This window comes from Limanda limanda, chromosome 16, assembly GCF_963576545.1.
Source record: "Limanda limanda chromosome 16, fLimLim1.1, whole genome shotgun sequence".
NCBI classification, from domain to species: Eukaryota; Metazoa; Chordata; class Actinopteri; order Pleuronectiformes; family Pleuronectidae; genus Limanda; species Limanda limanda.
In genome coordinates, this window is record NC_083651.1 from 5,463,847 (window position 1) to 5,491,465 (window position 27,619).

General features: G+C 42.4%; 2 protein-coding genes across 2 annotated transcripts; one reads left to right on the forward strand and one right to left on the reverse strand.

Moving 5' to 3' along the window:
* Window positions 1-4,442, reverse strand: LOC133022001 (ras-related protein Rab-17-like). The gene is made up of 6 exons (XM_061089013.1): window positions 4,140-4,442; window positions 3,253-3,404; window positions 3,037-3,162; window positions 2,851-2,944; window positions 1,985-2,149; window positions 1-116 (listed from the first exon to the last, which is right to left on the reverse strand). The coding sequence occupies exons 1-5, from the start codon at window positions 4,303-4,305 to the stop codon at window positions 2,019-2,021; spliced, it is 669 nt and encodes a 222-aa protein (XP_060944996.1). The 5' UTR covers window positions 4,306-4,442; the 3' UTR covers window positions 1-116; window positions 1,985-2,018.
* A 1,915-nt stretch (window positions 4,443-6,357) lies between these two features.
* On the forward strand, window positions 6,358-27,513 carry LOC133021697 (collagen alpha-3(VI) chain). The gene is made up of 8 exons (XM_061088654.1): window positions 6,358-6,625; window positions 13,280-13,388; window positions 15,161-15,760; window positions 16,340-16,939; window positions 17,516-18,115; window positions 24,559-25,173; window positions 25,443-26,042; window positions 26,178-27,513. Exons 2-8 carry the CDS (start codon window positions 13,304-13,306, stop codon window positions 26,213-26,215), a joined length of 3,138 nt encoding a protein of 1,045 aa, XP_060944637.1. The 5' UTR covers window positions 6,358-6,625; window positions 13,280-13,303; the 3' UTR covers window positions 26,216-27,513.
* The last annotated feature ends 106 nt before the right edge of the window (window positions 27,514-27,619 follow it).

A 27,619-nucleotide genomic window follows, 5' to 3' on the forward strand; every position in this document is an offset into this window, starting at 1 on the left:
TGTTCACCAGCAAAGTCATGTTTTTTATTTCCTGCTGTGTCGTTCAGATCCAAACATCGATGCGTCCTGGTACACGGGCCGAGGAATCAGACCTGTGGGGAGGTTTGGCCGAAAAGCTACGAGGAGAAATGAGCATCGTGTCACAGCCGGAGTTTACAGACTAAAGACCGACAGAGACGGCAGAATCTGGATCCATCAGTGATGACAACCACCGGAGGATACAAGAGAAGAGAAGAGAAGAGAAGAGAAGAGAAGAGAAGAGAAGAGAAGAGAAGAGAAGAGAAGAGAAGAGAAGAGAAGAGAAGAGAAGAGAAGAGAAGAGAAGAGAAGAGAAGAGAAGAGAAGAGAAGAGAAGAGAAGAAAGATAAGATCTTTTATCAGTCCCACAATGAGGAAATCTGCAGATGATATCTACTATGCTCTCTTTTCTTTTCAGTTTTCTAATACACATTGGACATTTTTTTTAGTTTTTGTCATTTTCTGAAAAATACTTGTGTTGTTTCCGTCACTACAAAAGCTCTGATGGTGAAAAGTAAAATACTTTTCATACAAAATCCATTAAAAATGTTTTTCCTTGACAATTGTTTTGTAAATTCAATAAAGAACATTAGACAATAAAGTTTTAATGCAGTGTTTGTACCACTGGTGTGTTCTCCTTCCAATCACTTTTATGCCTCATTTCAAAAATTACTTTGAACTCTTCTCTGTCAAGAATTGATAATTATGCAACTTATTCATTGTTTAATTATCACTTTGGTTATGTCCATAGCTCAGCTGTTAAAATGAAGACACACTTTTCACTGAGATGATTCCGGGGGTTTACACAACATCTGCAAAGGGGCGTTGTTGTTTTTTTAGATTCTCAATATTTATATACAATGAAAACCAAATGATTCCTGTTTTATAGTTTTATTTACTTCAAGTCATCTTCTCAGCAGGAGGTCTGCTGTCTTTCTTTCTTTAACTAAACCAAGCAATCAGTTCCTCTGGCTCTGCACAAGCTTGGTTTCATCAGCTCAACAAAGCCTCTTCTGAGTGATGCTTGAAATCAGGAACACAAAGTTCACACTTAGAGGAACACTTGTTGTGTGTGTGTGTGTGTGTGTGGACATAACATAACAAAACATTTAGCAAGAGCCCGACTGCAGGGGAGAGAAGTCGGTTTATATAAGAGCGTTGATGCAGCCGAATGAAGACAGAAATCCTCTTAATCCCAATTTTATGGATGCCCAGGGACTATATTTGGGTTATTTATGACTGTTGATGACTGAAGGATCTGGGAGAACTAAGGGGAGGAGGAGGAGGAGGAGGGGGGGGTTACAGCCTCCTGCAGCGGATCCTAAAGAACATACAACGCCCTCTGTCCCTTCTCCTCTCCTCCTGGTACATGTCAGAGGCAGAGGTGATATAAGTACACACATCCTTTACTCAAGTAGAAGTAGCAGATACCTGTGTGAAAAACAACTCAATTAAAGGTATAAAAGTATATTTATATAATATATTGATTAAACCTCTTTACTTTAGTATAAGTATATAAGTACAGGCTCTAAAATGTGCATATAAAAGTATAAAAGTAAAAAGTTAATTTCTACCGGCTGTTTCTGTGCTAAGCAAACTGAGACTCATGTCACATTAATAGAGTCTGAGCTATTTAAGTTAAATCACGTTTACTTCAAGGAAATTAAAAATAATAAACTAAAAACGGGGGTTAAAGCAAAAACATAGTTTATAGGTTCAATTCCTGTGAAGTGAAACAACCTGAAACCTGAACCTTTCAAAAAAGAGACACAACGTTTATTCCTCTCGATATAAACAAAAGTGTGTTTATCTCATTTATTTTTTAGGTTTTCTAAAATTTCCCATGTCAATGAAAAGAGGGACAGTCACATTAACTGTAATAAATTAAGTTATCAAACGTTCCTGTCGTCCCAAGTCGTCTCATATCGCTCTGCTCCAACCAATGCAGTGGATTTCATTACATTACCTCCGTCTCTTTCCCTCTTTTCTCCTCCTCTCTTCTAGGGCCCGACTCGGCAGCAGGAAGCAGAAGAAGCGAACGTGTCCCCGCGTCGCAGATTCACCACCGGGGTCTCCCTCCACTCTGACAGACCCTCCTGCTGGGCGCCTACACACTCGTACACCCTGAGGGCTGAGCCACACAGCCCTGTTAGAACATGCATCTCATGCACACTGGTATTACACAGGAACAGGTCAGAGGTCAGAGGTCAGGAGATCAAGAAGGGAACGAAGGCTGGTCACCGGTAAAGACCTTTAGTTGTCAGGAAGTGTCAGGTTGATGATGAACCAGTGCTGCTTCTGTTGGTATCTACTGCCCACTAGGGGTGGGTGTGTGGCCTTTTTGTGGACTGGTTTCTAAATCCAGGTAAGATAAGCAATGAATATAATCTTCATATAGTCTATATCTAACAGTTATTGATTGATGGGGCCTGTTAGGTCAAAGCTTCTCTGAAAACACAGGGAACAGAGAAATGCTCACAGAGACCTTTTCTTCTTAGAAGACTCAGTGGCCTGGGATTCAGTCATTAGATTGTAGAATTTGAGCACAAATCTCAAAGTGTTTAAACTTTTCATCTAAAGGCATAGCTTCCACCTTCTGCTCAAACAGTTTGAGCCAGTTTTAGCTCTAGGGGGCGCTATAGAGTCTCTCTGGCAACTCAATCGTTATAAAAAGTCTTTCACTCCAAGTGCTCCTAGTTTTCCTTACCCTGCAAAGTCGTTGTTGTGTTTTGTATGTTGTCGATTCGTTTGTCTGTAAGCCAAAGACAATTTTCCACTTTTGCAGACAATACAGTTCTATTTTATTCTAAATGACTCAACACATTTACTCACCTATAGCTGCAAACAACTCGCTGACCTGGAACCCCGACAATGCAGATGTCTCTGAAAAGTACAAGCCCCTGTCGCTGGCCAGCCCCTGTCCTTCCTGTGTGACAACAGACACATCAGAAATAATGTGACTATATAAATTGGGATTGATTGTGATACCATTTATTGTGTTGTCATCCTTGTGTGTACCTGCACTGAGACTTGCCTCTCCTCAGCCAGATCCCCCTTGTTGCCCACCAGCCACAGGACACTAGATCCTGGGATGACCTGCTTCTCCAGCTCTCTGAGCCACACCTGAGCTCTGAGAAACGTTTCCTACAGATGCAAGTACACAAACAGATGCAACACAAGCCAAGAAAAGCCCAGGCGACTTATTTATCATGTGCACGTGTGTGTTTCTTTTACCCTCTTGCTGATATCATAGACCAGGAGGGCAGCGTGGGCTCCTCTGTAGTAAAGAGGGGTGACACTGTGGTATTTTTCTTGCCCTGCCGTGTCCCATATCTCAAAGCGAAGATTGACGTCACTCAAATACACCATCCGGGTCAGGTAGGCACCTGGAGGGTCAGATGGCAAAATTAAATATTAAAGATTAAAAATTTAAATGTCTCCCAGTGAGTTTTTAGACTTGATCTTGACTCCAGTATAGTTAACTTGTTTTTGAGGTATCATCAGGTGTGTGAAATATGTGTAAAGTGCTTTTGTATGATACAACCAGGGCTGGGTCTAGGCAGGGGCAAGAGGGGGCCTGGCCCCCTCAAATAAATGTTGTGCCCCCTCAAACTAAATCCCAATTTATAATAATAATAATATAATAAAGCACAATGCCCCCTCAAGATTTGTGGCTGCCCCCTCATACATGCCTGTCTAGACCCGGCCCTGGATACAACTAGATCAAACTTTTCTTTAACGACAACATTTAAGTTCGATAGTTTGGGAAATTAATGTATTTACTTGATGCCACTCTCAAGTCTGTGTGTTATTCAAACGTATGATGAAGGTATAGTAATGAGTCAGTTAGCCTAGCTTGAAAACAAGTGGTGTTTTCATGTTGAGCAAAATAAATCCGGCCTATAAACCACTGTCGAACATTAACTAGGTTGCATGAGAGATCTGGAGGTGTTTGTCTCTGTTAACCTCTTGATACAGTTTCCAGGCTGTATTTTATTCACTGTATAACTTTACTTTGAGCGTGAACAGACATCAGAGGCATCGATCTTCTTCCAGCAAAAGAGCAGAAACACAAATTTCACACAAAGACAAGATCAAAATCAATTTTATCGTGAACTCACAGCCAACAGTAGGCGATGTGCTCTTGAACTCATCCTTCCCAAACCGCAGAGCCAAACATGACTTGCCCACTCCAGAGCTCCCCAGAAGAACCATCTTAGCCCTAAGGGTTTGCACAGGTCTCCTCAGACGAGCTCCTCCTGGCGACATCGGGAGATTCTCCCCCATGAGAAGAACAGGTGAAGCAAAGTCTGTGAGTCCTGATCCGGTACAGATAAATGTTTTCCTTCTAAAGAAGCAGCAGCTGCTCCAAACTGCACAGAGGAGCTGACACGGCTTCTTTGAGGAGAGAGTTTGACGCAGCGTCAGCTTCAACTTGCAAATCAAAAGTAAAACCAAAGTCCAGTCTTAACTTGCAATACAGCACAATAACACACAATCTCACTTCTCCACTGAGTCATAACAACATAAATCTGGACTGTTCTTCCTTGTTGGCTCCTCACATGACACCTCTACACCACAGGGGGGCGGCATTGCACTGTTTACGCCTCCTGCTGTACCAGTAACAACCAGCAGGTGTCAAGCCTCTCAGTTTATGAACACGTGTTGAATTCACTCTTTTATGTTCCTCTGTGCAAATTTTGTTTTGAAAGAACAAAAAAAAATGTATTCACTGAAATGCATGATCATTCATAATCAATACCATTTTAATAAGTGTTGGTTTTGGAATCACTTCCATATCCACAGCCAAACTCTGTGACAAGTCTGAGCCCGTAAAATAAGGAAAGATGGAGGAGATTAGACCCCATGACACTTTGGCAGCCTGCTCATGACTGGCTTACAATCTGAATCACAGGAAACAGGACTTTATGGTGAGTCAGTGTCACAAACATTAAAAGGTCTCACGGACAGAACGGTGAGGAATGAAAGAAAAACACAGACGTTGAGGTGAAGTCCCTGCCGGGCGTTTTACCTTCTTATCAGAAGTAATCCAACATCCATTCACCTTGACCATTCACATGACGTCACGACCATTCACATGTGCTGATCGTGCACATGTTGGTGTAAACAGGAAAAAACAGGTGGTCTGTTTAGAGTTGGTTGCTTAGTTGCACATTTAGAAAATATGTGGACGAGAAACAGCAATGGTGGAAAGAAGTAAGAGCAGTATTTATTTTCTTGGACTGACAACAAGGTGGATTCGTTACTGACAGAACTTAGTGTTCAGCACTTCAGTCCTGACCAATAAGATCCAGTCAGGAAGTGACAGATGTTCCCTCATTTGTTAAATCGATGTCTAAACTCCAAAAAGTAACAGGTGTAGTAATTGACTGTTGAAAGTCTACACATCTTTCTCTGCAGACTAAAGACTCATCTTGTCCGACTAAACCTTGGTTTAGAAGATGATGGTTTAATAAACATCATCAAAGAAATGCATATATGAAGTTTAATTGCACTTATATGTTGCACTTTGTAGATTGGCTTTTTTTAAGCTTATGTACTCACGTGATTCTTGTTGTTCTGGGTTTGTTCCCTCATTGTCCCCCCTTACAGACTCATTTATATAACTCCGCCTCCCTCCCAGCACTGGGAACTGGGTTTCTGCTCATTCTCATGGTTGTCATGACGATAGCCATGTTGCTATTGCTGTAGCAGCCAGAAAGAACATCTGTGATTCATTGTCATTTTGACAATCTCAACAGAACTTATTTTCTGATGTTGGTCTGGTGAACGTGACCGGATTCTGTTGTGATCCATGAGTTGATGAAACACACGGATCCGGTCTATGAGACTTTCTGTTCAGTAACAGGTTCGGCCCGGTTCACACAAGGTAAACGACTTGGTGATGTTTTAGCAGATCTTCTCTTTTGAGGAAACAGATCCCCTCTACAGTGTCTTGTATTAATCAGCTGTCTAGTGTTTGTGTTTCAGTCTGTCGAAAGGTTTTGTGTCAGATGTCAAACTCTTACATTTTGGAGAAGTTTAAAAACAAGTTTAATCCAACAAAGCAGAGCAGAATCTGATCTGCTTCATCCACATTAATCTGATCTAATCTGTTCATTCTGCAAAATGTGCCTCTGTGAGGAGACAGTTATAAAAAATAGGCCACATTTGCTGTGACGCATTTCATTTTGCAGTTGCAATAAACAACCAAGTTTGTAGCGCTGTCTTTCTCCTGCAGCAAGGCGGAGGAGGAACAGAGAGGTGGCAGCACTCCAGGAGTTTGGAAGTTTGTCCCATCCCAGTCTTGAACTCAGCACCACAGCTCCTCTGGTTTGAGACTGGAAGGGTGTCTGTCTCTTTCTGTCTCGGCCGTTTACCCCCCCTTCACTTAGGACCCCTTCCTCTGTAATCAGGGACCTTATCACTGCTCTGCTCAGCCACCGTCCCTCGGGAGGTGCTGGACAAGCCAGCGAGGGGAATTTACCAGGAGGAGAATGACCCAAAGTCCAGCTTGCAGGCATTTTACATAAGTGATTTATTATTTAGGCATTTTTCTTTCTTCTCAAAAAACAAATACAGTGGAGAACAACTACTTCAGCTCAGGGTAAGTTTCTAAGTTTGCTATTTTAGAGAATGTTGCAGAAAGATTCTTGCACACTTGAATTTTAATACTTCACAACTAGATTCTAGTCATAACATGTGAGCCTATGATAGATGTCATAACTACAGCGTTGCACAGAGGTTTTGGATTCTAGCTCATAAATATCAGACAGCATGCGTTTAGCAGCGTGACTGAAATGTCTTTAAAAGAACTCTGACATTTTAGAATACATGTTGTAAGTTGCTGGGACCTGAGAGAAGTAAGATGTGTGTGTTTTATTCCATCTGCTTCATCCACATTAATCTGATCTAATCTGTTCATTCTGCAAAATGTTCCTCTGTGAGGAGACAGTAATAAAAAAATCAACTCAAGTTCTAGGCCGCATTTGCTGTGACGCATTTAATTTTGCAGTTGCAATAAACAACAAAGTTCGTGGTGCTGTCTTTCTCTTGCGGCAGCGTTCACATTTTGTGCTGCACAAATTAAGTTGTTTTATTCGTCTCAACATTACAGTGAACATTTCCCATTACTAATAATTCTCCCTGAGCTTCTTCTTCCACATAGTTTTGTTTTTGCATGAAATCGGTTGCTAAGACACAGAAGGGAAAAACTTGGTCCCTGTTCAAGGGCAGAAGCCCCTATGGCCCTATTGAAACTGTAAGGATTTTTCTTATTATTATTTCCCTTTGGGGGAGTTTTTCAGGGTCTAGACCAGAGGTCTTCAACAGGGGGTCCGCGAAATCTTTGGTTGATTAGACAATTTTTTAAATTTTTTATAATTTTTTTTTTTTTTTTTTCACAAATTTAATTGTCTTTCAATACACATTAACATGCATCCAACATATTGTGAGGCTGCTTTGACCCTCTGCCGGACAACCTCCATCCATCCAAGATTAGATAAGTTGTGTGCTACCCATCAGGGTCCGACATCTCACTAATGTGGGAGTATGTGTGCCATCCACAGATGAGGATTCACTGTCTCTTCTACATGTATGTTTAAAATAAAAACATGAATCTGTGAATTACTTTAATAGCTCAGTGTTGTATGCAAGATGTACAGTGGGTACGGGAAGTATTCAGACCCCTATAAATATTTCACTCTTTGTTTCATTGCAGCAATTTGCAAAAATCAAAAATGTTCATTTTATTTCTCTTTAATGTACACTCACCACCCCATCTTGACAGAAAAAAACAGAAATGTAGAAATTTTTTCAAATTTATTAAAAAAGAAAAACTGAAATATCACATGGTCATAAGTATTCAGACCCTTTGCTGTGACACTCATATTTAACTCACATGCTGTCCATTTCTTCTGATCCTCCTTGAGATGGTTTTACTCCTTCATTGGAGTCCAGCTGTGTTTAATTAAACTGATTGGACTCGATTAGGAAAGGCACACACCTGTCTATATAAGACCATACAGCTCACAGTGCACGTCAGAGCAAATGAGAATCATGAGGTCGAAGGAACTGCCCAAAGAGCTCAGAGACAGAATTGTGGCAAGGCACAGATCTGGCGAAGGTTACAAAATAATTTCTGCAGCACTCAAGGTTCCTAAGAGCACAGTGGCCTCCATAATCTTTAAATGGAAGAAGTTTGGGACGACCAGAACTCTTCCTAGACCTGGCCGTCCAGCCAAACTGAGAAATCGTGGGAGAAGAGCCTTGGTGAGTGAGGTAAAGAAGAACCCAAAGATCACTGTGGCTGAGCTCCAGAGATGCAGTAGGGAGATGGGAGAAAGTTCCACAAAGTCAACTATCACTGCAGCCCTCCACCAGTCTGGGCTTTATGGCAGAGTGGACGACGGAGGCCTATCCTCAGTGCAAGACATATGAAAGCCCGCATAGAGTTTGCCAAAAAACACATGAAGGACTCCCACACTATGAGAAATAAGATTCTCTGGTCTGATGAGACCAAGATTGAACTTTTTGGCGTTAATTCTAAGCGGTATGTGTGGAGAAAACCAGGCACTGCTCATCACCTGCCCAATACAATCCCAACAGTGAAACATGGTGGTGGCAGCATCATGCTATGGGGGTGTTTTTCAGCTGCAGGGACAGGACGACTGGTTGCAATTGAACGAAAGATGAATGCGGCCAAGTACAGAGATGTCCTGGAAGAAAACCTCTTTCAGGGTGCTCTGGACCTCAGACTGGGCCAAAGGTTCACCTTCCAACAAGGCAATGACCCTAAGCAGACAGCTAAAATAACAAAGGAGTGGCTTCGGAACAACTCTGTGACCATTCTTGACTGGCCCAGCCAGAGCCCTGACCTAAACCCAATTGAGCATCTCTGGAGAGACCTGAAAATGGCTGTCCACCAACGTTCACCATCCAACCTGACGGAACTGGAGAGGATCTGCAAGGAAGAATGGCAGAGGATCCCCAAATCCAGGTGTGAAAAACTTGTTTCATCATTCCCAAGAAGACTCATGGCTGTACTAGCTCAAAAGGGTGCTCCTACTCAATACTGAGCAAAGGGTCTGAATACTTATGACCATGTGATATTTCAGTTTTTCTTTTTTAATAAATTTCTACATTTCAGTTTTTTTTCTGTCAAGAACGGGTGCTGAGTGTACATTAATGAGAAATAAAATGAACTTTTTTAGATTTTAGCAAATGGCTGCAATGAAACAGAGTGAAAAGTTTAAGGGGTCTGAATACTTTCCGTACCCACTGTATGTTTATAAATGGCAGTGGCATGGCCACCCTATACCTTGCACATGTTTAAATTAAAAACATGAATATATGAACCCGTGTAATATTTGTTGGGACTGAGGCCCAGTGATCTGAGTTTTCAACAAAGGCCCATAAAACTTGAGGCCTAAACGCGATCCTGAGACCAGCCCTAGAGTGTTCCGGGGTGTCGACACCCCAACCCCCCCCCCAGCAGCAGGCCCTGGTGGGAGATGCTGCAATCAGCTCTGCTGAGATCCAAATGAAACCTGAGATGTCCGCTGAGGGCGAAGCCCGCCCCTGGTGGCCAAATCCTGACAACTCAATTGGCTGGAGGGCCACACTGACCCCTGACCCCTCCTCCAGGGGGCTGGTACCTCCAAGGTACTACAAAAGGTGCTGACCTCCCAGAAATCATTCTCTTTTACTCAGATGCCCAAGCTACAACAGAACCCCTAGGGGTTTTACTAGTTAACTCGGTATTTTTAAGAGACTCTCTTTGTCCTCCTCTTTTCCACCCTACTCAAGTTGCAACAGACCTTCCGAGGCCGACCACGCGACTCAGTAACTAAGGAGGCGATTAGACGTTTGTTTAATATCATTTTATTTGAAGTCGTTTCATTTTCTTTTATCTCAGTCGACGTTTTTATTTTGATAGGACGTTTTGCTGTTTTAACTTTAAAGGCCGAAACAGGAAGCACCCGCGGGACGGCACTTCCACAGACTTTTTCTTTTTCCATGACCCACAAACGGCTTCCACAAAGCCGTTCCCTGCAGAAGCGCGACGTTCATCCCGCTGAGGAGTAAGAGACAATTCACTCCGTTCCTGTAAACCAGCACGTTCTCCGCTGTTACAGAAGAAAGGCGAAGTTTCATTCCGTCAAGGCAGCAAGAAGAATTCGCTTCCTTTTCCGGTCCAGCGGCCGAGCCCGGAGCTTTGCTCGTGAGAGAGACCACGTGATTCACTGGCCCCCGACACATTCGCGCAGACGCGCAGGCACATCGCGAGGGTTGTACAGTAAGAGACTTGATTATCTGGGCAGATACGTAGCATATTGTTTAATGTTTGAGTGTATTTGTTTGTGGGACCTCCGTGTCTCATTGTTTAGCCACGCAATTCGGCTACTTCCGGTTCATTTCCGGTTACGGCCTTGTGCCACAGTTTTTAAGCGCCGTGACTAAACGTCTCCGGCTGCACTCGTTCCCGTCTGAACAACCTTACAGAGATTTTACCGTCAGACTTCAGCACACAACGCCGTTTGGGTGCTGAGCGGTAAAGTAAATGTAACTCGTTTCTGACGGTGTTTTTAAGAGCTTCTTTGAACTCTCCTTGCATGCCTTCTCTCTCTCTCTCCTTCTAAACCGACCTATACACCCGTTCCGATCTGTATTGAGAATACAGTTCATGTAACATAGTTAAATCTATATTTAAAGGGCCTGAACGCATCTGGCCGCCATTTTGAAGCCAAAACTGAGCTAGAACAAAGAACCCCTTTGTTCTGCCTCCTCCTTGTGTCTTACACGTGGTCCGGCGGCCATTGGAGATTATGCATCTCTAGACCCGCCCTCAATTCTGGCTCTAAATTCATAACGAACCCGCCATTTTGTTTTGTAGTTTTAAGCCTAACATTGTCGGCCTCCATCTTGGATGTGACGTCACTACGTGACTGCGTCATCGCCACGCCCCCCTTCTTTGTCTCTCTCTCTCTCTCACACACACACACACACACACACACACACACTTTGATAGACACAGACAGACGCACACACACACAGATACACATAGATGAATACATGTGTTTTCTAAATTGTGATAAATGCTGCTGCTGTTGTGATCTTTGAAATATGGGAGTTTGTTAAGATGATGAATCATTAAATAACACTAACTTTATTTCACACACACACACATAGACACATACACACAGAGAGACACTTTGACACAGACACACACACACACACAGACAGACATACATAGGTAGACCGCAGGTTTACATGTATTTTCTGAATTGTGATAAGTGCTGCTGCTGTGTTTTTCTTTGAAATATTGGAGCTTGTTAAAATGATGAATCATTGAATAACATTATAACTTTATTTCCCCTTTTTAATAAATACTTTTGTAATTAAAGTATCTGTAGTCTGTGATTATTTGTGCATAAGTGTGTGAATACAGCTGGATTATGATTGCCTGTGCTCGAACTTAGAAGCCTTCACTGTTTATTAAGTAATCGTTAATATTAAAATATTGACATTATTAATTTGACATTTATCATTATGAGACTGATAATTATAGCTTGACATCGTTGGTCCCTGGAAACCAGGGTGGTGCCCCTCTACGATAAGTTATGGCCTTATCATTTTTAATTATTTTTAATAAATAATCTTTTATTATTTTAATAATCATATTTCATGATTATTAATAATTAGCCAACGTCAAGTCTACTCCTATTGCACAACATATTTGAATAGCTTAGTATTGAATGTACAATATCAGGGTAGTTATGTTGAACATGGCACTAGGTCCAGTTTAATATAAAACACAATTTTATGCAATATATATAGTAGGGGGTCCCTGCTCCATCTCTCCACCTGTTTGGGGGTCCTTGGCCTGAAAAACGTTGAAGACCTCTGGTCTAGACAGTCTCAAAAAGTTATGAAACTTGGCAGGAAATTCAAGAACTACGGATATTTTACTATTCTGGAGTAATTTGAAATGGGCGTGGCAAAATGGCTCAACAGCGCCCCCTGGAAAGCAGCCCCTAGGTTTCCCTTTGACCGATCTTCACGAAAAATTGATACACAGGTGTATAATGTTCAGATGCACAAAAAAGTCTCAAGGAGCATTATGAAAAACGCAACAGGATGCCCGCCATTTTGGATTTAGTGGCCATTTTGGTTATATTCCACATTTTTACTTTGACGTACTTGTCCATGGGCTTTCATCAGATCAACTTAAAATGTAGATGAGTGTCATCACAACAAGATGGAGAAAAAAACAAGTTATCAAAATATCAACTTTTCGTCACACCGTGTGACTGTGGCGTGGCGTCAAAGTTTGATTAAAAGCCATCAAAACACGAGCTTCTGTATCTCGCACATACACGATCCAATCGAGTCCAAATTAGACATGTAAGACAAAAGTCCCGCCCTGATGACATCGACACAGAAATCATTACTTTAATTCACAGCGCCCCCTGGTGGCAACAGGAAATGTCTTGTTTTTTGCATGTCTTACACTTGGATGTGTTCCTCCTCATCCATTGACCTCAACCATGTCAAACTGTAACAAATGGGTCTCAAGACATTGATAATGAAGACATAAGATTACTGTGACTTTTCGTCAAACGCCATAGTAATGGCGTGGCATCAAAGTTCATCAACTCGCCGTGAAACACGAAATTGCTCTAACTTCCGTGTTCATGGCTCTATCTCACTCAAACTACATGTGTGTATCAACAGCCCCCCCCCCCATGAAGATATTCAGATGGTTTTAAGGCCGTGTGACCGTGGCGTGGCGTCAAAGTTTGATTAAACGCCATCAAAACACGTATGTCAAATTGAGTGAGTTAGATATTCAGTTTGTTTGCATTAAAGCAGGAGTTCACTGTGCTGCTCTGTTTTCCTCTGTGGCGGCGAAGGGAAACCATGGTGTTGTACACATGCTGTTCGTTTTAACAGGTGGTTCTGATCAGTACCACCGCTGTGGCTCCCGGGTCTGCACTGATGTCCTCAGGTCAAACAGGCTGTGGGCATGAAAGGGTTAAAATAAGGTTAAAATAAGGATTTAAACAATTAAGAGGTCAGGTTTTGAAATGGCACCTTTTTGGACAAGGGGAGCAAGCTCTATTCTGCCTGGTGATAATGTATTGAGATGGATTATTAAGCAACTCAGTTATTTTCACACTGCAGCAGTTACATTTCTCATCTTTCTCTTATGTGTTGTGCTGAAGATTAAATGCTACACTTTTTGTTTTTCATTTCCCAGGCGTGGCCTTTCTCTCCTCTGAAGATGAGGCGGCACCGGTTGTTACCGTTCTGTGCGCTTCTGGGCGTCCTGTTCGCAGGATTCCTCCCAAAACTCGATGCTCAGGAAGGTAAGTTGAACCAAGTTAATCTCAGCAGTGCGATCTTTTTGCAGAGGATCTCTTTCTTTTCAGCAAAGCTCAGTAGGAGATGAATTTGTCGATCAATTATTTAATCTGCATCTACACCTGTTTAAATATTGAATTTTACGCAAACTAAACTAAAATATTTACAAAGTATGGAATGTATTTTTCTCTTCTTCACTCCAATGAGCATTGGTGGTGAAGTTAATAGAATGATTACTATTATATTAAAATGTGATTTCAAACGGAGTATCTCAGTGAGAAAGAAACATTTAAATGAAATCCCAGAAGCGGAGTTCCAAGTCCAGTCGGATGCTGTTGATAAACAAAGCAGAAAGATTCTCTCAAAGTTAGAGTTTCATGTAAAACCATGACAGTTTATATTCATGTTTAGGTACTAAAACAATTTTTTGGTCCCAAACGCGAAGCATCTTTTTCACTGGTCTTTGATTCTGTCCTCTACACACTCTCTTTTGAAGATTGTGCACAAGGGTTGGCAGCAGATGTATACTTTCTAGTGGATTAATCTTGGAGTATTGGAAAGGAGAACTATGAGCATGTCAGACATTTTCTATACAGCCTGATACAATCGCTGCACCAGGTTGGAGAGGACAGGTTTAAATTTGCCCTCGTGCAGTACAATACCAGGCCTCAGACTGAGTTCCAGCTCAACAGCTTCCCATCAACACAGGGTGCCCTGTCACACATCAAGCATATGTCTTATCGTGGTGGGGGTACCCGCACTGGCCTGGGCCTGGAATTCTTGATACGTACACACTTGACCAAGGCATCGGGCAGCCGGGCTGCTGAAGGCGTGGCGCAGGTGGTGGTGGTGCTAACAGACGGGCGATCCCAGGATGACGTGGTGGAGCCGGCTCAGGTCCTGCGGCTGGCAGGCATGGAGATGTTTGCAGTTGGAGTTCAGGATGCAGTGGACTCGGAGCTCAGGGAGATGGCTAGTCGGCCTCATGACACTCATGTTTTCAGTGTAGACTCATTCCTCTCCTTGCGGGACATAACCCAAGATTTAGTAGTGGGTCTTTGCGGCGCAGTGGCCCAGTCATGGGGGGCTCCGGTGGCAAATGAGGCCCCTGTGGCTGGAGGAGGGACAGGTAATGAAATGGGACCAGTGTCACTACTATACTTATATGTGAACATGTGCAGGCGGAAGATGCTGCATATGTGTTGTATTCCAATCATATCTCTTAAATTTCAAGGAAAAACAAATGCAGGATTTAACGAATTAATCAATTGCATGAACTCATAATTAATATAATTTATTGTACAAGGTAAGATATGTTTGTGCTTAACATTAAATTGCTTTATTTTAAATTGCGATGAGAGCTTTTGACGGGTGGTGATAACACAGTTTAAGTAACAATTAAGAACTCTTTGTGTTCTGAACTGAAATATTTTGAAAATTTAAACTAAAAGACATTTAAACAACAGAAAACATTTCAAATGCTTAATACCTGACTGCATGGTTCAGATCTTGTTGTATTGAACACTATACAATGTGGTGGGACATTATCTCAGCTAGTACAATCTAGGAAAAATGTATCACACATTTGTATTATTAACAGACAAGATCATAAGTTAACACACATCCCAATTAATTGAATACAAATACAAAATATAGATCTAATGACAGAAAATCCTTTGTAGCATATGTTAACTCAATATTCACAGATTTATTAACATTTATTGTCTAAAACATTGTTTTTATTGTCATTCATGTTGAATTCTTCCTTTCTTTTCAGTCTTGGTTGTTGGAAAACGAGACATCATTTTCCTTATGGACAGTACCATGGGTGCAACGCTAGTCATCTCTGTGCGCGAATTCATCAAGCGGTTTATCGACAGCATGCCAATTGGTCCCGATGATGTTCAAGTGGGTGTGGCCACGTTCGGAAATATCCCTCGCCTCGAGATGGATCTCAACTCCCATGGATCCACAGAAGCCTTGACTGCTGCCTTGTTCTCCATCAAACCAAGACCTGGACAGAGTGTCAATATTGGAGCAGCTTTGGAGTTTGTGCGAACCCAAATGATAGCTCCTGAGAAGGGAAGTCGTTATCAACAGGGGATACCGCAACTTTTACTGCTGTTGACCAGTAAAAAGTCCAATGACAGTGTGGAAGCACCTGCCATGGAATTGCAACGCATGGGTGTCCTGTCCCTGGCCGCAGGCTCCAAGGCTGCTGACGAGCAGGAGCTGAGGCAGATCGCCTCTACTGACAGCCTCGTGTTCATGCTGAGGGACTTCCGTGGACTGCTCCGCCCACCCATCCCAGATCCAATCATTGGTGCACTCTCCACTCTAGCTGGGGTGGTTGTGACTGAAGTACCCACAGAGCCAGGTGTTGTATTCCAATCATATCTCTTAAATTTCAAGGAAAAACAAATGCAGGATTTAGCGAATTAATCAATTGCATGAACTCATAATTAATATAATTTATTGTACAAGGTAAGATATGTTTGTGCTTAACATTAAATTGCTTTATTTTCAATTGCGATGAGAGCTTTTGACGGGTGGTGATAACACAGTTTAAGTTACAATTAAGAACTCTTTGTGTTCTGCACAAGAAATATTTTTAAAATTTAAATTAAAAGACATTTAAACAACAGAAAACATTTCAAATGCTTAATACCTGACTGCATGGTTCAGATCTTGTTGTATTGAACACTATACAATGTGGTGGGACATTATCTCAGCTAGTACAATCTAGGAAAAATGTATCACACATTTGTATTATTAACAGACAAGATCATAAGTTAACACACATCCCAATTAATTTAATACAAATACAAAATATACATCTAATGACAGAAAATCCTTGGTAGAATATGTTAACTCAATATTCACAGATTTATTAACATTTATTGTCTAAAACATTGTTTTTATTCTCAATCATGTTGAATTCTTCCTTTCTTTTCAGTCTTGGCTGTTGGAAAACGAGACATAATTTTCCTTATCGACAGTACCATGGGTGCAACGCTAATCAACTCTGTGCGCGAATTCATCAGGCGGTTTGTCGACCGCATGCCAATTGGTCCCGATAATGTCCAAGTGGGCGTGGCCACGTTCGGCAATAACCCTCGCCTTGAGATGGATCTCAACTCTCATGGATCCAGAGAAGCCTTGACTGCTGCCTTGTTCTCCATCAAACCAAGACCTGGACAGAGTGTCAATATTGGAGCAGCTTTGGAGTTTGTGCGAACCCGAATGATAGTTCCCGAGAAGGGCAGTCGTTATCAACAGGGGACACCGCATCTTTTACTGCTGTTGACCAGTAAAAAGTCCAGTGACAGTGTGGAAGCACCTGCCAGGGAATTGCAACGAATGGGTGTCGTGACCCTGGCCGCAGGCTCCAAGGCTGCTGACGAGCAGGAGCTGAATCAGATTGGCTTCACTGACAGCCTCGTGTTCATGCTGAGGGACTTCCATGGACTGCTCCGCCCACCCATCCCAGATCCAATCATTGGTGCACTCTCCACTCTAGTTGGGGTGGTTGTGACTGAAGTACCCACAGAGCCAGGTGTTGTATTCCAATCATATCTCTTAAATTTCAAGGAAAAACAAATGCAGGATTTAGTGAATTAATCAATTGCATGAACTCATAATTAAAATAATTTATTGTACAAGGTAAGATATGTTTGTGCTTAACATTAAATTGCTTTATTTTCAATTGCGATGAGAGCTTTTGACGGGTGGTGATAACACAGTTTAAGTAACAATTAAGAACTCTTTGTTTACTGAACTGAAATATTTTTAAAATTTTAATTAAAAGACATTTAAACAACAGAAACCATTTCAAATGCTTAATACCTGACTACATGGTTCAGATCCTGTTGTATTGAACACTATACAATGTGGTGGGACATTATCTCAGCTAGTACAATCTAGGAAAAATGTATCACACATTTGTATTATTAACAGACAAGATCATAAGTTAACACACATCCCAATTAATTGAATACAAATACAAAATATAGATCTTATGACAGAAAATCCTTGGTAGCATATGTTAACTCAATATTCACATTTTTTAACATTTATTGTCTCAAACATTGTTTTTATTCTCATTCATGTTGAATTCTTCCTTTCTTTTCAGTCTTGGTTGTTGGAAAACGAGACATAATTTTCCTTATCGACAGTACCATGGGTGCAATGCTAATCAACTCTGTGCGCGAATTCATCAGGCGGTTTATCGACAGCATGCCAATTGGTCCAGATAATGTCCAAGTGGGCGTGGCCACGTTCGGAAATATCCCTCGCCTCGAGATGGATCTCAACTCCCATGGATCCACAGAAGCCTTGACTGCTGCCTTGTTCTCCATCAAACCAAGACCTGGACAGAGTGTCAATATTGGAGCAGCTTTGGAGTTTGTGCGAACCCGAATGATAGTTCCCGAGAAGGGCAGTCGTTATCAACAGGGGACACCGCATCTTTTACTGCTGTTGACCAGTAAAAAGTCCAGTGACAGTGTGGAAGCACCTGCCAGGGAATTGCAACGAATGGGTGTTGTGACCCTGGCCGCAGGCTCCAAGGCTGCTGACGAGCAGGAGCTGAGGCAGATTGGCTTCACTGACAGCCTCGTGTTCATGCTGAGGGACTTCCGTGGACTGCTCCACCCAGCCATCCCAGATCCAATCATTGGTGCACTCTCCACTCTAGTTGGGGTGGTTGTGACTGAAGTACCCACAGAGCCAGGTGTTGTATTCCAATCATATCTCTTAAATTTCAAGGAAAAACAAATGCAGGATTTTAATAGCATGTGAAATTGGTTGTGATGTGTGAAATTGTTGATTGATGTCAACCCAACTGAACACATAAGTGACATTTTGGGCAGATTAGTTATCAAAACAACAATTTGGTAACAAATGCACCATGAAACAATTAGAGGATTAGCTTTGCAATTTTGAAAGTTACAAAATGTTGATGTCTTGCAATGCAATAATAATAATAATAATAATAATAATAATACATTTTATTTCACAGCGCCTTTCATGTCACTCAAGGATGCTTTACAATTTAAAACAGGAGCAAACAAATAACAAAACAATTAAAATTAAAAGTGCAAGTAAAAACAGCATGGCAACTACAGTGACAATGCAATCCTGAAAAGGTGGGTTTTGAGAGAGGATTTGAACTGAGGGAAGGAGTCAATGTTTCGGATGTCAGGTGGGAGTGAGTTCCAGAGTTTGGGAGCAGAGCGGCTGAAAGCTCTGCTCCCCATGGTGGTAAGCCGGGCAGAGGGGACAGTTAGATGGATGGAAGAGGAGGATCTGAGGGAGCGGGTGGAGGTGGCAGTGTGAAGGAGGTCAGACAGGTAGGGAGGGGCAAGGTTGTGGATGGCTTTGAAGGTATGAAGAAGAATTTTAAAGTTGATACGGAAGTGAATTGGAAGCCAGTGGAGTTGCTGTAGGATGGGGGTGATGTGGTGGAACGAGGGGGTGAGGGAGATGATACGGGCAGCTGAGTTCTGGACCAGTTGGAGTTTATGGAGGGATTTCTGGGGGAGACCAAAGAGGAGAGAATTACAGTAGTCGATACGGGAGGTGACCAGGCTATGTACAAGAATAGAGGTGGTATGGGGGGTGAGGGAGGGACGGAGGCGATTTATGTTACGGAGATGGAAGTAGGCGGTGCGGGTGGTGATGTTGATATGAGATTTGAAGGAGAGTGAGCCATCGACGATGACACCCAGACTCTTTACCTGGGGGGAGGGGGAAACTATGGAGCTGTCAATTGAGAGGGAAAAACTGTCAACTTTGAGTAGAGTGGATTTAGTACCGACTAAAAGGATTTCGGTTTTATCACTGTTAAGTTTGAGGAAGTTTGAGGTGAACCAGGTATGAAGTGCAGAAAGGCAATCTGTCAAGGATGAGGGAGGAAGAATGGAGTTGGGTTTGGTGGAGAGGTAGAGCTGGGTGTCATCCGCGTAGCAGTGAAAAAGAATATTGAATTTACGGAAAATAAGGCCAAGGGGAAGGAGGTAAGTAATGAAAAGGAGGGGACCCAGGACAGAGCCCTGGGGGACACCAGAGGAGACAGGGGACGGTTGGGAACGGAAGGATTTGAGTTGGATTAACTGAGTGCGGTCTGAGAGATAGGAGTGGAACCAGTCAAGGGGGATGCCAGTGATGCCGATGGAGGATAATCTGTTGAGGAGGATGGTGTGGGAGATTGTGTCGAAGGCCGCACTCAGGTCAAGGAGGATGAGGATGGATAGTAAACCGGAATCAGCTGCAATAAGGAGGTCGTTGGTGATTTTCAGAAGGGCCGTTTCAGTGCTATGGCGGGGACGGAAACCAGATTGGAACTGTTCATATAAACTGTTTTGAGATAGATGGGAATGGAGTTGAGAAGCAACGGTTTTCTCAAGTATTTTGGAGATGAAAGATAGGTTGGAGATGGGGCGGAGGTTATTAAAGTTGTTGGGATCTGAACCAGGTTTTTTGAGGATTGGGGAGACAGCAGCCGTTTTGAGGGGTGCGGGAAATGAACCAGTAGTGAGAGAGGAGTGGATGATAGCAGCAATAAGAGGGAGCAGTGAGGGGAGGCAGGATATGACCAGGGCAGTAGGTAGGGGATCTAACTGGCATGTGGATGGTTTTGATTTACAGATGAGATCAGAGATAGCAGAGGGATCAGGGAGATAGAAAGAGGAAAATGGCAGACTGTAGGGGAGAGGTTCAGAGGAGGGGGCAAGTGAGGGAGTGGGGCTCAAGTGCTGGTGAATTTTTTTAACTTTCTGATTAAAAAACTGAAGAAGGGAGTCACACGTGTCCGAAGAGTACAGGTGGGGGGGTAGGAGATCTGGGGGTTGAAGGATTTTGTTGAGGAGTGAAAAGAGTGCCTTGGAGTTGCCATGGTTGGAACAAATAAGACTGGAATAATAAGTGGATTTGGCAGAAGCGATAGAGTCCTTATACTGTAAGATATGATTTTTGTACATGTCATGATGGACAGTGAGACCAGTCTTTTTGTGGAGACGCTCAAGTTGACGTCCTTTGGACTTGATGGAACGGAGTTCAGGGGTGAACCAAGGGGCAGAATGGGAGAATGAGACAGACCGAGTTTTAACAGGAGCGAGGGAGTTGAGAATGGTAGTGAGCGAGGTATTGTAGTGGAGAACCAGTTCATCAGGGGAGGAGGAGTAGTCCGGGTCCGGTATAGAAGCGATGGTGGAGGATAGGGTGTGAAGATTTATGGCCTTGATATTACGGAATGAGATGAGACGTGGTGGCTTGGTCATGGAGAGGCGGAGTGTGACATTGAATGAAAGGAGGAAGTGGTCAGTGATGGGGAGTGGATCAGCTGTGCAGTTGGAGGGAGTGAGACCAGAGCAACATATTAAGTCCAGTGTGTGACCTTTGATGTGGGTAGGGAAATCAGTGAAAATGCGGTAACCAGAGCTCTCAAGGCAGGATGAGAAGTCACAGGTGAGGGGGAGAGTGGTGTTGTCCAGGTGGATGTTGAAATCGCCCAGCATAATCACATTAGGGGAGAGAGTGGAGAGATGGGCGAGTAGAGCAGCAATGTCATTTAAAAACTCAGAGTGGGGCCGAGGTGGACGGTAAACGGTGGCCACAATGGTGGGAGTAGGGCCAGGTAGTTTACAGGCAATGCACTCAAATGAGCTGGATGCAGATACAGAGACGGGAATCACTTTCCAAATCTCGCGGTGAATTATCGCGAGACCTCCGCCGCGACCTGAGCCACGGGGTTGCGAGATGTAAACAAACCCAGGAGGGGTAGCGTCGTTGAGTTGCGAAAAGTCATTTGGCTGCTGCCACGTCTCTGTCAAACAGAAAAAGTCATACTTGCGGTCGGTGAAGTAGTCCTGGACAATATGGCCTTTGCTCGTGAGTGAGCGGATGTTCAGAAGCCCGAAGTTGATGGTGGAGTTGTCATTATGGACAGTAGTGCTAGCCGACCTGGGTAGGCTGGCTAGCAAGCTGGGATCAACCCGGCGGCAGCTGGTGTTTCTCGGAGGGCGACGAGTGGAGGACCAGAAGGATTTTATTGGTTTGGAGTTGTCCGTATGGAAGTTCCGGCGGGAGCCACGGTGAATGTATTTTCGGCGGTGCAGGAGAATGACATCCCGAGGGCGCAGCACCGCAGGCGGAGGCTCAAACAGGTGGGAACGGAGCCGGAGGAGCTCGGCAGCCGAGTACTGGAGAAGACCAGCCACGGGTCGGTGGAATATCGACAATGTATTCCAGGCGAGTGCCGAAGAAAGTATAAACTTGGCGGACAACATTTTTAACCGAGAAGCCAGATGAGCTTTCTAAACACAATAAAACAATAAGAACAGCCGGTGAGTAGCGGCAGCAAGACGCGCCAGCGTGCACACCCCAGCGACCGGAAAAAAGAAATGACAGAGTGGTAGACATTTGCTGATGATAATGATGCAAGTATAAATGTCCACCACAAAACACTATAGGATGATTTTGCAGCAAAAGTTGAGCCGGATTCCAAAAAAATTAACCAAATGATTACATCCTCTTTAGATGTTAGCAACACCGCGCCATTTACACTCAGTTGGTGTTAAACATGGGACATCGTATTACAAATGAGTAAGTCTTTGTTTCTTGTGCTTTTTTCCTCAGTGGTGGAGATAACCACAGTGCAGACTCAAAGAGTGATCAGAGATATAGTCTTCCTTGTGGATGGCTCAAACTACATCGGCAATACTAACTGGCCCTGTAACGGCCCCCCCGCTTCTCCATACAAACTTCTGAGTCTCTTGACTGATGTACACGGCTCTTTATTTTTGTATCTGGCCTGCCGTAGTAGCACCGTAAAACTGTAATGACAGTTTACAAGTAACAAAGATTTTAATCATTAAAACCAAACACTAACGTTTAAAATACAACGAACAAACAAATCGCCACGTGAGACACATCCGACTCGTTAACGTGACATAGCGACTCCCTTCCGCACCACCCGCAGCAAAGTAAATTGGACCAGCTTCCTTACCTCGTTCCGCTTGGCGAGGGGTGTTAAGCTATTGTAGTTTGGATGGTTCTGAGGTCCGAGAAGTGCCGCAAGGCTGGCGTCCGGTTTGGTTTCCGCTCCTGATCTGCGCCGGGCTGTACGGCCGGTATTTTATTGCACTGGGGCGGAACGGAACGAGGGATCTGGTGTGTCGATTAAAACCGTCCGCTCCTTTGCTGCAGGTATTAATGCGAGGGGAGTCGCTACGTGTAAAGACAATAAAATAAAACTGAAAATACCCCAAGGCCTAGCTGCACATAACGACAAAATAAACCGAACCCAAAATAGCAGAATAAACAGTATGCATAAACTGGCTGGTTGTGCTGACAGTTACAGGCCCTATGTGAGAGACTTCATGATCAATGTGGTCAACCAGTTAGATGTACGCCCTGAAAGGGTCCAGATTGGCCTAGTGCAGTTTGCTGCAGATCCAAGAATTGAATTCTATTTGAACAGCTACAACAACAGTGCAGATGTTGTGAATACAATCTCTCAACTCAGTCTGATTGGAGGCTCAGTTTTGAATACAGGAGCTGCCATGAACCATGCCCTCGTCAATGTGTTTTCCTCAGCCGGGTCACGCAAGAGGCAAGGAGTCCAGAAGGTGTTGGTTCTGATCACAGGTGGTCCATCCCAGGATGAGGTCAAGACCGTAGCTGATAAGGCAGGTCTGGGGAGAGTTTTGATCTTCACAGTCAGTTCTGGGCAAGCAGATGAAACCCTCCTGAGATCAGTGGCCTTTGTTCCAGATTTGGCTTATCATGAGAGGAGCTTCTCTTCTTTACCCGCTATGGCAGAAGTCATCATGCCAAAGTTGATAACAGTGGTTGGCGATACAGATATCACATATTTAGAGGAAACAGAAGAACCTGGTGAGTCTCTTTCAATATAATAAATCTTTAGATAAATGACATAAATGTGATGTCAGAATCACTTTTTGTTTTCCCGTAGTTACTGTAGCCTGAAGGGCTACCTTCCTTTAAATCCGATAGGTGGTTTCAAGAAATTCAGAATACTCTTGATTCCAAGTATGAACTTGATTCTGCGTCATCATCATAGTCATAGCTTGCAAATTATCTTCTTTTTCAGATCATTTATTTTATCAATATCTTCCTTTTGATCCCTATCATAATGGCTTTCTAGACACTTCTTTAACTTTTTTTGTTTCTTCCTTTATATTTACTTCAAAATACTGAGTAAATGGTTTTGGTAAAGAGTTATCTCATATGAATCATGTCCTTTTCTGCCAGCATTGTCATAAGGCCCGTCTCTGTATATTCAAGCAATTTGGAATCATCTTTCATTTTTTTTCTGTTTGCATGTTTTTTGATTTTTGAATGATGCACCAAATTACAATTCATAGCTCCATAAACAAGTTTCTTTTATTCAAAATAGGGAGAAAATTAACTATTGTCCAGAAAAGTTATGTACAAATTAATGAGCCTTTCTTATATTGCTCATTAAGAGATCGACATACCAGATTAAAAAACTTGGGCTTCAAATACAAGAGGTGTACAACTCTTATCCAACATTTTGGTATGTCATCAAATGTTTTGCATTTTAAATAGTACTGAACGCTTCCATCTTAGTCAAATTTTCCTTTGTGTTTTCTGCTGATGCCCGGAGAAGTGTCTGGGTCCTGATATTTTAATTCAGCAGAAACAGTATTTTGTTTGAGATGTTATCAGCCATCTGGTGGATCATAAATTCACTTTCTATACGGATGTTTAAACTTAAGGGCCACAGATGCAACATCATTGGAGCCAGTGTAGACTTTGGAGAAGGTTGTTGTTTTAAAACATTTCTTGCTCATTCACAAAATATAGAATAACAAAAAATATTTATCTTGGAGAAACATAAATCTTGAATACTTTTTAAAGATACACACATTCAGGTATTTCCAAGCAAGTAAAATGGAAGCTATGTAATATTGGCATGCATAGCAGCAGTGTTTTGCACTAATTGTCACCAATTGTGTTGTTAATCCTCTAAATATTTCAGCATTTTCCAATTAAGGTGAGAAATATCATCATGTTGCATTGTCAAGTACACCACTTTTTACTGTATTTCAGTCATTGTGTATATTTCTGTCAGGAACTTTATAGTTAGCACTAATACAATTTTCTTTTGTTTACCATCTTTTTGAACAGCGGTGACACCAGCACCCGCACAGGGAGTGAAGAGGGATGTTGTTTTTCTCATTGACGGGACGACAGCTGGACGTAGCGAGTTCCCTGCCATCCGGGACATGATAAGAAGAGTTACGGAGAAGCTGGATATTGGATTGGATAAAGTCAGAGTTTCTGTGGTTCAGTACAGTGATGAGCCAGTGTCCGAATTCCTTCTGAATGAACACTCCACCCCAGACGAGCTACGCCAGGCTGTGGCGAGGCTTCAAAGCAGAGGTGGAAACCTCCTAAACACAGGACATGCGCTTGGGTGGGTCTCCAGACGCATCTACCAGAGGTCAGCAGGAAGCCGCATTGAAGAGGGTGTTCCTCAGTTCCTCATTCTAGTTACAGGTGGCAAGTCATCAGATGATGTGTCCACGTCAGCTGACCTGCTTAAGAGAAGCCATGTTGCTCCTCTTGCCATTGGTTCAAGGAACGCAGACCCAAATGAACTGAGACAGATTTCCCTGAAGCCCGAACTTGTATTCACAGTTGACAGTTACCAGCAGCTTCCGAGAGTGGAGACCCAGCTCATTGAATCTGTGAAAACAATATCCACTGATGATATCATTACTCATGTTCCTCAAGTGGAAGGTAAGAAATACTATCTCTCATATTGAAGGTTTACAATGACTTTGAAGTGATGATTGGTGTTTTCAATAATAGCATTTGATGCATGATTTGTTTTGCATTTGCCATTTAGCTGAGAAAAGACTCACTGGTGTTGCAGGAGAAACATTCCCAACGTCTGCAAATCACTGAAGCCTCTAGAGTTCTGTTATATTGGTGGAATTTGACATTTTTTAATGCTTTATTATTTTGGTAATATGCTTGGAAATCTCTTTGCTGTGTTTTCATTACAGTTTCCCTGAATCTTGGGAAGAAGGATATTATCTTCCTTATTGATGGCTCAGACAATACTGGTCCTGAAGGCATCGCTCACATCCGGGACTTCATCCTCAAAATAGTTCGACAACTCGATGTGCAGCCTGATCAAGTTCGAGTGTCTGTTGTCCAGTATTCGGACAAAGTCAAATCCGAGTTTTCACTCAACTCACACAACAACAAGCCCGCTGTTATTTCTGCCATCCAAAGACTTCGCCAGATGGGTGGACGGTCATCAGACCTGGCTGACGCCATTAAATATGTTATGCAGAATGAGTTAATACCCTCTGCTGGTGTTCGTCTGTCTGAGGCTTCCCAGCATCTTGTGGTTCTCACAGGTGGACGTTCTTCCCAAGATGTTAGTATGTATGGACCTCTGCTTAATAACAGCCGGGTAAACTGCATCGGGGTTGGAGCTTCAGGTGCTGACACAAGACAGCTCGGCCAAATTGCCACCAGCTCAGAAGATGTCCTTCACGTCCCTACTTTCCCAGGTCTGTCAGCAATCAGGGAGAGGTTTATTACCAGGCTGAGTGGGACTATGCCTGAGGAAACACCCACACACGTCTACGATTCCGGTAAGTTGAGCAAAATTCTTCAGAAACATATATATCTGTGTTCAGGAATCACATGTCAAAATGCAGTCAATGTAACTCAATTTATTCACATGTCCTGAATTGTTTTTAACCTCATCCTTCTCCTCGTGGCAACAGACCTGCCTGCGGCTAAGAAGGCTCCTGGAGACACTTGATTATGAAGTGAGGGGGTAGCTGTGTGTTGGGGTGCAAGACGGTCCTAAAAGTAATTATCTTGGTTCATGCTATTACAATTTACAAAATAACAATGACGTTTCAGTTTTCTTCATGAATTGACGTAGATCCACTGCAGGAGCATATTGTTAATTTGATGCCTGTGGGACGTGGAAGTCGAAGAAACATCGTGTGGGAAACAGAAATAGCTACAGGAACTCACAACAACAACAACAACAACAGCAGTGGCTGAAGGGAAGATTGAAAAAGGTGGGGATTTGGAGCTTTAGAAATAGCCCAGTGTTACTCTCTCTCTCTCTCTCTCTCCAGTTATTCCAGTTAAAGGGTGAATTACTTATATTGACCGTCAGCTGGAGCGGGACGGCTTTGTGTTTTATAAAAAATTTGTTGCTATTAATTAGTAATTTTACCATATTCATATTATGATTCAGTTACACATGATGTGCACTAACATTACTTCAATTGCGAAAGCATTTACATTTGTCATAATAATCTGATATTGTTAAGATGCTTATTCCAATGTTGCAGGTCCTACAGCTGGTAGCTGGCCAGTCTGTAAACACTTTAATATCATCTGTCACATATTGTTAATGTTTTGTGATATTTCATTCATATCTTTGTGAAGGAGAAATGAAAAGCCAGTTTAAATATCTACTTTAAGGTGTGTGAGTGTGAATGTGAAGGAAATTAATTCAGTCTGTAGAGAAATGCACAAACAGTGGATTGCAGCTGGTGACCAAGACAACTGAACTGCAATAAGTCATAATTCATCTTTTAAAATATACATATATATATATAATTAAACGTTTTGTATTGTCACATAATATAAACAAATTCGAATTTGTATTATTTTCGGTTTTTCTGCATATTTATAGCAACAAGACACTTAAAGAAATGTGACTTTTTCTATATCAACATAATCAGTAGGTTTATATTCAACCTAAACTCAGATTGTAACAAAATTCAAAGGAACAAAAACTATTGATTTCTTTCTCATTATCTCCTCAATCAATTAATGTCAGATAACTGTATGTTGCATATTCTGAATCCAGATGTTGAAGGAAATTGTGTTTTTGAAGATGATTGAATAATTCACATTAGTTTTGCGTTCATGCAGTCGAGTGACAAATTAAATGAAAACGCTCAATGAGACACAAAACCAGAGCAAATGCTTTGGTAAAGTTTGAGATCAGAGAAGAATCCTAATAGATGATCATTATATGTCTCAACATGAATTCTATTAATTGTCTATTTCTTATTAAATTATTTACAAACGAAATCTTCTTTTGTTTGTTTGTTTTTGTTTGTTTTTTGTGATCTAATAAATGTAACATGAGATTTCCTGTTTGGCCTTTGCTGCTGTGCCTGTCACAGATCTGCATCAT